Below are 12,047 nucleotides of genomic sequence, written 5' to 3' on the forward strand. Positions count from 1 at the left end.
AACGCCCAGGCCCGTTTCGGCAGGTGGGGGTCGTTGGCATCCCTCCATCAGATCAAGCAGGAGCAGGAGCAGGAGCAGTTGGAAGCATCAGATCAGATCTTTTGGTGGTTTTCCTATCTAGAGAGTATGGCCACTTGAAACAAGGTCAAGGTATTCAGGATAGCAAGAACCAACATCTGGTTCACAATCATCATCTGCATATTTCCCAGCCTCACTTCAGCTCCCGGAGTCACCGTCTGTATCTCGGCAAAACGGAGCAGCTGGCATGGATGTCCCGCTCTGCCGTAATGAACCCGCGACTCAAGTTTAAGCTCAAGGGCCCTCATTAAAAAAAAAAAAATCCAAAAAAAAATCCGGCTTTTAGGTGATGACGAAACGCTGGCCCTATTTTTACACAGCCCTCCCGAGAAAGAACTAGCTGCCTTGCTTGGCTCCAAAGTTTGTTACGGTTCATTCTTGTTCCCTCCAAGTGCCGCAGCCCAACCTCGACCTTGACCGGGGGGCGGCAGTTGGAAGCTGGACCACGAGACCGACAGTTTCAGCTGTCAGAGTGAAAAGTGGTGGAATGGTTTGTTAATGGCACGACAATGCCGTCTGTCTGTCGGGTTGTGCACGTTCCGGAGGCATCTCCTTGGTTGGAGACGGTCCCTCCAAGCCTGGATGTTCCATGCCTGGCCTTTTGAGAGGAGGGGGCACATCCGGGTGCTATTCGCTCGTCATGATGAGCTATATGTGTCTATCCATCCATCCATCATCAGCTGCAAGCCATGTGGTGGTTCATTCGATGGTGTTCGTGTCATCGGATGTAGGCATCAAGTTGGGTTCCGACGCGTCAGATAAGACGCGTCTCGTCTCCAATTGACTCGACCGACTATTTACACATTGCCGTTTCTGGCAAGATGTACACTTGAGAGGAATGATGGGATAACCCAAAATGCGACCGCCCTCTGACTTGTTCCTTCACCTGACTTTTTTCTCCTCTATCGTCTGTCAACGGACCCTGAGCCGAGTTCCATCTGTTAAACCAAGTAATGCATGCAATTGACCGCTCATCCTTCTCGTGAACACGCCCCCCTCTTCGCCCCTTTCCATCCGTCCCCCTTTCTATATGTCTGCTGTGTTCTGCTCGCCTCGACTGATGCCCATGCCATGCCGTGACATCATGACAGCCCGGCCGTTGGGCAAACCAATTCAATTCAATCCAGCCAAGCCAAACCAAGCAAAAGCCAGCCCGGCCCAGCCCAGCCTTGGAGGCGATCCCGTGCTTCACGAAATCTAAATTGGTGTCCACACCGAACACGCTCCTCGAGGCCATTCGCCCGTTGGTAGAGCCCCCTCCCCCGGCATACCGGGACCCTCCCGCCCCATGGGATGGGATAGGCCCGTTGGAAATGATTTTCATTCTTCCATTTGGATTCCTTTACGGAGTAAAAGAAAAGGAAAGGGCAGTCAGAGTCAGCTCTCATCTGCCGATGCCTGCATGAGATGCCAATCTTGCCGTGGAACCAGGATTTCCTTCTTTGGCGAGATTCACGGTCCTTGACAACTCATCTAGCTCCGAGCTAACGGCCATCCCCTCCTCGCACAATCTGATCTGAGCGTCTCGCCATTAATGATAGAGAATCATTCATTTTGTTTCCTTCTTTTTTTTTTCTCGTGCTTCTGCCTTGCTTTTTTCTTCTCTCGTCCCAGGAATATTCCTTGCTGTCAATGATTGACCCCCTTGGATCAGCTTGCATCTGCGCCGTGAGACCCGCCATGTAGACCAACCTATCGTGGAAGCTTCCGATATAGGTAATTTATCCCTGCAGCTATATCGGAAGTTCCGTATACATTCATGGAGCTATACTCCGTATTCTAACACTAGCACTGCACATTGCTACTGTCTGTATCGACCTTCTCCAGCTGAGTCTGCCTGTCATCATCCCTGCCTTCACTCCAGTCCGGTCCAACATCGCCCTCGACTTGACAAGTCGAGTCTTCCTCGGCCTTGGCCTCGGTCCCGTAGCATACTCTAGACTATCTCACCCACTACTGCGCCGGCATGATGGGCCATGGGCCTTCCAAGGCACCACCGGTCGTTAGGAATGAGGCAGCCGTGAGCACTGCTCTACATCCCTGCCTGCTGCTCTACTCGCACCTCGCTTCCATGCATCACGAACCTCGACTTCTCTTGCATGTTTCATACTAATTGACACGTCCACTTGCACTACCACACTGAGGGATTGTGCAGAACCACCATGGGCTCTCCAGACTCACACTGACCTGATCCCTTCTCGCCCGCTTGTCATAGGCCCCCACAACACCCAGACACCTGAGCTTCCAAGACATCCGTCCCCATCTTTCAACAACGTGAATCGATGCAGTGGCTGGGACATGGCTGAGACCTCCCCAACTATGATAAGAAAACGCCCGCGTGGCACCACCTGTTCTAGGCTACCGAGGTATCGTAACCGATCTTTGTCGGAAGGGACACCACCTTGACTACTGAATGCCGGCCGAGGCCATCATCGTGAACCCGGCTGGTTGCTTTATCACGGAGCACAACGGCGAACGCTCGCAATGTTCGCCCCACGTGGGACAGACATCACTCAAGCCAAAACCCATTCCTAGTCAAATAAATATTCACAATTACATATTGAAACCGCTGAGGTCACCATTGCCCGCGTTCCACTGCACTACCTCCTGCCTCTACATCCCTTTGCTCAACGTTGCACCTCTCCCGAGTCCCCTTTCCTATCTATCTACCTACGCGCACGATCCTATTAGTCCAAAACTCGCCCAGCCACCGCCGCTTGGCTCTTGTCCCTGGTTGTCGTCTTCTTGAGCGACCTGCCCATCTGAATCTCGCTCAGGAAACCAGCAGGTCTGCCTCCCCCCGAAGGAGGTGCTGGCGCATCTCCAGGGGGCGGCGGCGGCGGAGGAGGTGGGGCTCCACCAGCAGGCATCGGAGGGGGTGGTGGCGGAGGAGCCGAGGGTGCATCGGATCCGGGCATGGGAGGAGGAGGAGGCGGCGGCGCAATGGGGACACCACCCTCAGGCATGGGCGGAGGAGGTGGTGGTGCAGCAGCAGTGGGCAACGGCGGTGCCGGGGGAGGAGATATGGGAGAGTTGACGCTTGGGGGAGCTGGGCTAGCCGTCGCCGAGTCCCTGCCGGCTGCCGACAGAGGGCGGGGAGGCGCCATGGTGCCGAACAGGATCGATGCCAGCTGTGCCGCGTTTCCACCGCCGGGACGGTCATCGTCAGAATCGTCAGAGTCATCGTCCTTGTCGGAGCCCCAGTCATCTGTGTCCGCACGACGGCGCGAGACAGGAGCCGCAGGTGCAGCCGGAGCCTTGGCCTCCTGGTTCTGAGTGATACGGTGGAAGGGGTTCGTAGAGACATCAGGCTGCGGTGCAGAAGGCGCGGGCGCAGCTGGAGCGGGAGGCGCCTGTGGAGCGGCAGCAGGAGCAGCAGCCGCATGCTCGTTCGACTGGGACATCATCCGGAAGAATGGATTCTTGCTCTCACTCTCAGCAGGTGGTGATGTGATGACCGCCGGAGGGGGGGAGACAGCCGCCGCAGCTGGAGGAGGCGATGGCTTCCTCTCCAATTCTTGACTGGCCACCTGACTGCCGGCCATCGTGGGTGTCGAAGCCTGGGGAGTGATCTGTTGAGGACCTTCGTCATCATCCGATGAAGAGCTGTCGTCGTCCATGGCCTCAAGTTGACGCTGGAGCTCAAGCTCACGCTGGCGAGCAGCCTCAATCTCGGCTCGTCGTGCGGCAAGCTTGGCCTCCTTCTCCTTGGCTTCTGCCAGAGCAGCCTTCTTTCGCTTCTTCTCTTCCTCCTTGCGCAGCTTGCCTTGTCGCACTTGCTCCTCGAGGGCCTTGAGACGAGCTTCGGCAGCCTCTCGCTCGTGAGCAAGATCATCTTCCTGTGCCTTTGCTGCTTCCCTTCAAGGGTGTTAGCTAATGTCTCATCGTAATTGTGTAAGAGGTGGGTGATACATACTCCATCTGTTGCGTTTCACGCTGTTGCTGCTCATGCTCCCGAGCGAGCCTCTCTTCTTCGGCCTGCTTCGCAGCAGCAGCTTCCTCCTCAGCCTTCTTTGCGGCGTCGAAATCCGCCTCAGGCTTGCCACGATGTCGAGTGGGTGGAGGTGGGGGCTTCTTGGCCTCTGCCTTGGGCTGCTCAGGGGCGGGTGGTGGGATACCCTGCTCTTCCGCGAGACGGGCTTGTCGCTCAGCCTCTCGGCGAGCATCATCCTCCTCAGCCTGGCGAAGCTTCGCGGCTCGCTCAGCTCTCTCACGCTCCATACGTTGAGCAGCTGTCTCGCCTGACTTAGTGGGGGCCTTGATGCCAAGTGCAGCCAGGCGCTCAGCCATACGCTGCTCAGCCTGTTGCTTGATGAAAGCAGCGCGTTCCTCAGGAGTCTTATAAGCCGAGTAGGATCCTCCGGCAGAGGGTGTAGCCGTGCGAGAGGTGGACGCGGGGCTCTCGATCCGGGGACTGGCAACACGCTCCGGTCGAACCTCCTCGGCGGCTGTGCTCCGTGCGGGTCGCTTGTCTTGAGCGCGGGCCCGAGAGGCTCGGCTCTCACGCTGGAGATCGAAGATAAAGTCACGAACCTCATCCTCGACACCGAGAGCATCCTCCCATCGGCGCTTCTCGTGCTCGCTAGTGCTATCACGGCCGCCCTCCTTAAGGCTATCCTCAATACCTCGGGCAAAGTCTCGAACGCTTTCCTCGACATCACGGACCATGCGCTCGTTGCTCTCCTTCTCGTTCTTAACCTTGATGTTCTCCTCCTCGAGTCGCTTGGGCGCATCGAGATCCTCAGTGCCAACATCAATCTTCTTTCCGGTCAGGGCGGCAGTTCGCTGCTGCATCATGGCCTTGGCCCTAGCCTTGAGTCGATCGGACTCGGTCACAGTGCCGCCAGGCCCAGTGCCTACAATGGGAGTACCACTGCCGGGATGGGCCTTGGCGTCCTTGATGCGGAACAACTCGAGTCTAGCCTCCATGATGGCCTTCTCGGTTCTTCGGACCTGAGAGGCAAGCTCTGGAACCTTGTCTGTGAGGTTCTGGAGCTGGCGCTTGAGAGCTCTTCTCTCCGCATCAGAGTCTCCACTGATGAGAGCAGCATCAGGATGAGAGTCAATGTCCTCTTGAATGCGACGGATGCGACGATACAGCTCCTCCGCCTCACGTCGGTCTCGTCGGTCAAGGATGTCGTCCTCCTCATGGTTCTTCTCATCGGCGAAATCCATAGCATCCAAAAGGACCTCCTTCTCCTTGATCTTCTTCCTCAGCTGGTCCAAGGTCAGATCATCGCTGGAAGCGACGGATGCTGGGGAGTCAGGCCGGGGAGAGTTGTTGCCAACCCTACGACGAGCACTAGACCTGTATCCAAACTTTTCATCGTCGTTCTTGAAGACAGTGGCATCCTTTCGGCCCGCAACGGCTCCAGCGGGAGCACCCCTGAACGAGCGGTTCTTCATGTAGCTCACGCCCGTCTTCTGAGGCAGCAAAGCAGCACCAGACTTGGTCCGGAACTCAGATTCGTCATGAAGCATCGACTTGAGGGTGCCAATCGACTGGCTGAAGTTGCGTGTCGAAGGAGGCACGAGCTCTGGAGGAAGATTATTGGGCAGGGGGTATCCATTGAGCTTTCTGTAGATCAAATGCATGGCAACAGCAAACTCGTCAAGGTCAAGGCGGCCCTTGTTGCCATGGTCTGCCAGTGTCCAGACTCTTTCTAGGTCGGGCTTCTCAAGTCCACTCTGGCCAAAGATCTCAATGGCTTGGTCGCCACCGATGTAACCCTTGCCGAGGCCGTCCCAAGCCTTGAAGAGGGAATCGTAACGCGTCTTCTCTTCCTTAGTAATTGCCCAGGGGATGACAGCGTTTCCTTGAAGGCCTTGGGTGGTGAAGTTACCACCCTCTCGGCCCTGCTGGGGCATCATACGAGCCTGCAGAGCATCGATATTGGGGAGACCAGTCGAAGGAGCGTTGACCAGACCCCATTGACCCGGGCGACCCGTGGGTTGGGCGTTCAAGGGAGCAGCCATGCCACCAGCCCCAGCGGGCGAAAGCGATTGACCAAAACCTGTAGGCATGGGGGGCATTGGAGGACGAGGACCACTATACCCAGTAGCTTGAGGGTTGTTCTGCATCCCCGCGAAGCCAGTCGGCTGAGACTGGACGCCCTGTTGCCCGAATCCTGTCTGTTGTCCAGGGAAACCCGTCATCTGAGCCTGGAGCAGCTGCGAGTTGGACGCCTGAGGCTGAGGCTGCTGGATCGTAGGGGGGGTCGCGGTATTGGTCCTGATATCTGGAGCTGGGGTATTGCTGCCTCCCTCGTCGGCGACGCTGAAGCTGATGATATCCACCATGCTCGACACCTCGTTCTTGACATTCTCGGGAAGGGATGGTGGCAGTTGCTTGCCAGTGAGCTTCAAGTTGCACAGGTACATGGCGAGCGCGAATTCGGGAAAGTACAGCTGACCGGCACGAGTGGTATCAGCGAGAGTCCTATGTCAGGTTAGTCCAACTGCTAGATCGCAAATCAGTATATAAAGTATAAACCCAATACTCACCAGATGTGCGACAGAGAGTCGCCGTCGAGCCTTGAGCGCATAAGCAGGTCGCGCGCCTTCTCTCCTGACATTGTCATCCCCTCGCCGACAGCAGACTTGAACAAGGTCTCAAACTTGGCCTGGTCCTGCGCTGTAATAAAGGTCAGTCGGATGTTGGGGATCTTGTTGGGCTGCTGCTTCTCTGCCCTGCGCCCTCTAGGCTTCGCAGTCCCGCCGGTCTGGAAGGAAGCGGCCATCTCGGTGAACCCAGTCGGTTGGGGCTTCATGGGCGGAGGCGGCGGTTGAGAAGGGCCAGAGGCTTGCTGCGGCGAGGCAGAAAAGGAGGTCTGCTGGCTCGACTGGAATCCAGGTTGCTGCTGCTGCTGTTGAAACTGCTGCTGGAACTGCGGCGGGATCGACGGCATTGGGGGAGCGCCGGTCTGGAAGCTCTGTTGCTGCTGAGGCTGCTGCTGCTGCTGTCCCGGGAAGCCGGTAAACTGCTGCTGGAGCGGCTGAGTCGGCTGCAGTCCCTGGCCTTGCATTGGAAAGCCAGTGAACTGCTGTTGCAGAGGAGCCTGTCCGAAGCCGGTAGGCTGGGGCGCAAAGGGGCCAGGCTGCTGGCTGGGCTGTTGCTGCTGGCCTGCGCCCAAGTTTCCGAACGATCCTCCACCATATTGTTGTTGCCCGGGTCGCTGGCTATTTCCGCCTAGGAAGGCGTTGGAGTTGGAGTACATGGCGGGCGAGCGCTGCCGTTGTGGTAACCCTCCGTTGTCAAGACCACGTATGAAGCTCGTTCGTTCGAGGGGGAGACGCTAAATCGGGGGGTTGACGACGTCGCGGTTGGAGCGTACAAGCTCCGGGAGGACTGGACTGATAGAGAGTGTAGGTAAGAAATATGAAAGATTAGAATACGAAAGGACGGAAGCCCTCAAATGGCATGCGTAGAGCAGATGGAGGGCATCCACTTGGGGGTGATAATGGAAGTTTTGATGATGAAGGTGGAGGATTAAGAGGGAACAAGAGTGAGAGCGAGAGAGCGCCCGAGCGTGGCTTGGTTGGTGATGACGACCTAGCGTCTCGCCAGGCCAGGCAGGTTGCTAAAGGTTCCAGTGGGGTCACCCCCGTGGAGCGCCGCCTTCTCAGTGGTGCTTTGGGCCCAAAGCAATTTGAGGTACGGAGTAGCTTGGGCTCCCCTGGACCAGGCAGGGATTGGCGGACTTTCTGCGAGTTATTGCGGCGTGGTACTGACATTGGATGCTCGGCTATTGTGTTATTGTGCATACATTCATGACGACGCTGTATTGCTGCGGTTGTGAATGCGCAAGTCATGGTGTTGCAAAGCTGGACCTTCATGGCTGAATCGCTTCGTGCATCCTCACAACCGGCACAGTAATTCGCAGACTATACATAATCAATTACTCATTAAAAACAATGAAGTCGACTTGTCTAAGTGAAAACTCGCGAAGGGTATCAAGAGTGAGTATAAGCAGCAAATCCAGACCCCCATCCAATCAATAGATCCTTTCAACGCCTGCTGCTTGCCAGATTTCTTACAACAAAAGAACTCCAAAAAAATGATCGCAAAAGGCCGGTCAAATATCCGCTCCTTCGTACATGTGTTTGTTTCCATTACTTCATTTATCCATGCTTCATGGACGCCGTTCATCAACTTGAATCCCATTGTCCTCCTCCTCAATGCATCCAGCCTCATCGCTCCAGAACCTTCGGTGAGCTCGAAGCTCCAGCCCGAATTCTGTGTCCTGGGGATCGGCAAATGTGTAGTCGTTGTCGGGGGACCCCAGAGGGGCCGCCTGAGTCTCTTCCGGGTTGCCCAGCAGATACTCCTTATCCACCGGGCTCTCAACCTCAGGGGGTGTCGGGACTGCTGAGCCTGTGCTTGGGCTTTCGCCTGTCGCACTCATGCCCCCTTCGCTCGAGACGATCGAGTAAGATCTTGACCAAGATCTTGATACTCTGGTGCTAGGATCAAAGGAAGATCCAACCAGGCGAGTCGCCCCCAGAGATATGGTACTAGCCCTCTTCGGGTTCAGAGTTGGGTTTGACATCCGACGTGTCTGTGCCCGCTTGGCCTCGAATGATTTCAGCGCAAGCCCGCCGAATGCCTTGGAAAAGTCTTCTTCGCCGTCACTAAACAGGAAGCCTTCTCCTGAATCGTTTCGACCGTCTTCCCCTGCTTCAAAGAGCAGCCGGTTCCTTTCCAGAACCTGTTGCTGCGTTTGTACCGAGTCCTCCCATCCATCTCTCAGCTGCTGCGCAAGAGGGAGACTGATGCTCGGGGGAACCTTGTCATGCCGCAGCCTAGACATCATCGATTGTCTGCGTGCTGTGGAAGTGGCAGCAGCCACAGCGTTGTCGACCGATTTCTGAATAGTCTGTGCGAGATCACGATCCGAAAATGCCGAGAAATAACGAATCGTCGTGCTATCGCTAAGATGCTTCACGAGATGCCTGAAATTAGAGAGATTAAAGTCATTGCCCTCACAGTCGAGGCTGTGGAGCGTCTTGTTGGCAGATATGGCCTCTGCCAGATCACCAATATTAACGTTCAGCATCTGGCTTCGTACGCGGAGGTGCTCGAGTCGCGTGTTTGATCGAAGCCCACTCAAAGCCTTGGAGAAGCGTCGACCGAGGCGACCCTCGTCCAGCTTGGCATCAAAGCCAGAGAGGTCGAGGAATCTGATGGTGTTGTTGTTGGAGAAGAGGTCTGCGAGTGCCTTGCAGGCTGTCTCGCTGGCAGAGTCGGGGGTGGCTGTGCCGGCCAAGCTCAGACACTCGATCGTTGTGTTGACCGTGAGCGCTTTCAATAGCTTGATGTAGTTCGTCTCCAAAGCGAATTCTACCATTTGAATGAATAGACCCCATGGGCCAAAACCCTCAGTGATGACTGCGCACATGTCATCAATACCCTCATCTAGGCGATTGCCATTGATGTAAAGTGTTATTTGTCTGGCAGGGCCCATAGCATAGAACATCTGGGCTATTTGAGCTCCTGTTAGGCCGCATTTACTCAGGCGAAGCACTCGCAAGTTGTCCGAACTGGGTGAAGCCAGGTACCCAGTCAAGATGTCAACTGTTGGAGCATTGAGCTAGGGCGTGTTAGTCTTGATTCAAACTGGTAGATGGGGCATCTACTCACTGCAATACCAGACAAGTCAAGCTCCTCCAGGGCCCAAGTGTGCAAGGCCGATTCGTCAAACAAGGGAACATCTAGCGGGATGCGGGTGTTTCCGGCAATGTTGAGCTTCTTGATGACCTGGAGTTGGCTGAGAGCGTCGTAAATAATCTCGAATTTGACAGTGCCTTGGTTTTCGGAGGTGTCGATGTGCTGTAGGCTGGTGCCCTGGCCTGCGATACCAGTCCATAGAGTTGTAAGACCCTCATCGCCAAGCCCACAATTTGCTAGATCGAGCTTTCTCATGTAAACATCTTCGAGGACGAGGAGGTTGGCTGGTGAAAGGTTAATAAACAATCAGGGGTAGTCGACAGAAAGGGTAACTAACATAGCTCCTCAACATCGGCCGGGGCAAGGAGGTTGCCGGCCATAGTGATGCTGTGACAGAGGCAAGCCTGGCGCCTCAACAACATGAGGATCGGGCGCAGAACTTCTGAGCTGACTCTTCGAGCACCCTCATGATCTTTGGAGCGTCGAACCGTACTTTGAGAGCCCAGGATGTTCCTCAGGTCCATGCTACGAATAGACTCGGACGAGAAAGCCAGAGCGTGCATCTCCTGACTGAGGACGGATGCTTGCATCAAAAGATCATAGTGCTCTTCCGAGATTTTGATTCCTGCTCAAGTTAGTCAATTGTGCACACCGCGAGAGCATGTGAGTTGTACCATTCAGAGATGTGTAGGCGATGGCATCTCCAAAGTGAGAATAATCCTTCTTGCCAGCAAGACCAGACAAGTCGATATTGCGGAAAGAGAGCTCCTTGAAGTAGCTGTTGTAACGCAAAGCTCGGAAAAGCGCGAGGAGCTGTAGTGTAGAGTAGGGCTGTCCACTTGAAGGTAACAAGCGAAAAGCGGGTTGAGATGGCGTGTTCCATTCAATAGTCCATCGAGGAACTTGAACTTTGAATGCAGCGCAGTATGCGTGCAAGCTTCGCTCCAGTCCGCCCAAGTCGTTGCCTGAGGTCAGTGAGAGCGGTGGGGGAAGCCCCTTGATGTCAAAAATTGCCTTTTGCAGATGCTGCGGCCACATGGGCTTGAGTTCTCGATCTACCTTGGTCATGGCCTCAATGACTCGTCGATAGTGAACGCTGGCGAGCTCGAGTCTGCTCTCGCGGCCGAGGGGAAGTCTGAGCAACGTTAGTACCCAGGGGTTTAACGAGGACAAGGCCTGCAGTGACTTACCGAAAGCTCATGACAAATCTCTGTTCGTGCGACGCAACAGATGCTCGGAAGCGGATGAGTGAAACTGTGCCAAAGGACTGAACCTTCACACGCAGGTCACCGGGGGTGGTTCCATAATCTGCCTTGAGAACTTCGAGGAAGTACAGCATGCATGGTCCGATGACAATGTAAAACGAGGGACCGTCCACAAAGTGCTGAGACTCCTCGGCCGAGTTGGTCTTTTGGGGCGCCCCAATTGTGCGCTTGACAACGGGAAAAGTCAGGATCTTAGAGAGACTGTTGTTCGCGTCAGGCTCCGTGGTCTCGACGATGTGATTGATTCTGGCCTTGAGGTTGCCGGGGATCAATGATGGAGGTGGTGATCGTCTGAGGTTCATCCTGCAGGCCCTTTGAATGCTGGCTAGCCAGTCATCACGGTCCTTGGGAAGCATGAAGAACAGGTGTGCCTTGGAGTATGCCAGCTTGGGCCACTGAGCAAACCACCAGACTTCGATGCCGAACCGAGGGCTTGAACCTTCCTCATTGAACACAGCAACGATGGAACGTAGAGGAATCTCCATACGGACATCTGCTGCTGAGGACTTACCGCCGGCAGAATAGGGGGAGCCGCCAGGCTTCAACATGCCGTCCCCCTGTTCCAGCTGCGGGAAGACAGCCCTTGCGGCCTCGGCGCTCCCAAACTTGACCAAACAGGCGTCGGTGAGAACGAGGTATTCGGCGCGTGCCTTGAGGAGGGTGACATCGGTCTTAAGGGGGCCATATTGGGCAACCTCCATGGACGAATAAGGCACCTCGGGGGGCATTGAGGAGAATTCGGGGGCGGATGCGCTCATGGGCGACACGCTCGAGACTCGGCGGTGAATTCTATCGATCATGGATCCGGAGCCGGAGTGGTTCTTCTGGAGACGGCGCGTGGAGGTCGAGTTTCGAGAAGGGCTCTGGGACATGGACTCCATGGACGAGTTGCTGAGAGAGCGAAGGGCCTTGGAGAAGACGCGAGGCTTCTTGCCGTCGCCATTCTCAGACTCCTTTTTCCCATTGTGAGGGATCGGGACAGGGGGCGTCGTGCGGAGAGTTGGGAGAGTCCTCCTCCTCCACTTTTCGGCGTTCAT

General features: G+C 55.7%; 1 protein-coding gene and 1 pseudogene across 2 annotated transcripts, besides 1 other annotated feature; both read right to left on the reverse strand.

Moving 5' to 3' along the window:
- Positions 1 to 2,765: 2,765 nt before the first annotated feature.
- Positions 2,766 to 7,373, reverse strand: NCS54_00571100 (annotated as a pseudogene). The gene is made up of 3 exons: positions 6,583 to 7,373; positions 3,995 to 6,517; positions 2,766 to 3,936 (listed from the first exon to the last, which is right to left on the reverse strand).
- Positions 2,766 to 7,373: a sequence feature.
- Positions 7,374 to 8,210: 837 nt separating this feature from the next.
- On the reverse strand, positions 8,211 to 12,047 carry NCS54_00571200 (Hypothetical protein; the record flags this gene model as incomplete). Its single annotated transcript, XM_053151203.1, has 5 exons — positions 8,211 to 9,668; positions 9,719 to 10,029; positions 10,083 to 10,370; positions 10,420 to 10,880; positions 10,936 to 12,047. The coding sequence occupies 5 exons, from the start codon at positions 12,045 to 12,047 to the stop codon at positions 8,211 to 8,213; spliced, it is 3,630 nt and encodes a 1,209-aa protein (XP_053007178.1).

This window comes from Fusarium falciforme, chromosome 4, assembly GCF_026873545.1.
Source record: "Fusarium falciforme chromosome 4, complete sequence".
In the NCBI taxonomy this organism is placed as follows: Eukaryota; Fungi; Ascomycota; class Sordariomycetes; order Hypocreales; family Nectriaceae; genus Fusarium; species Fusarium falciforme.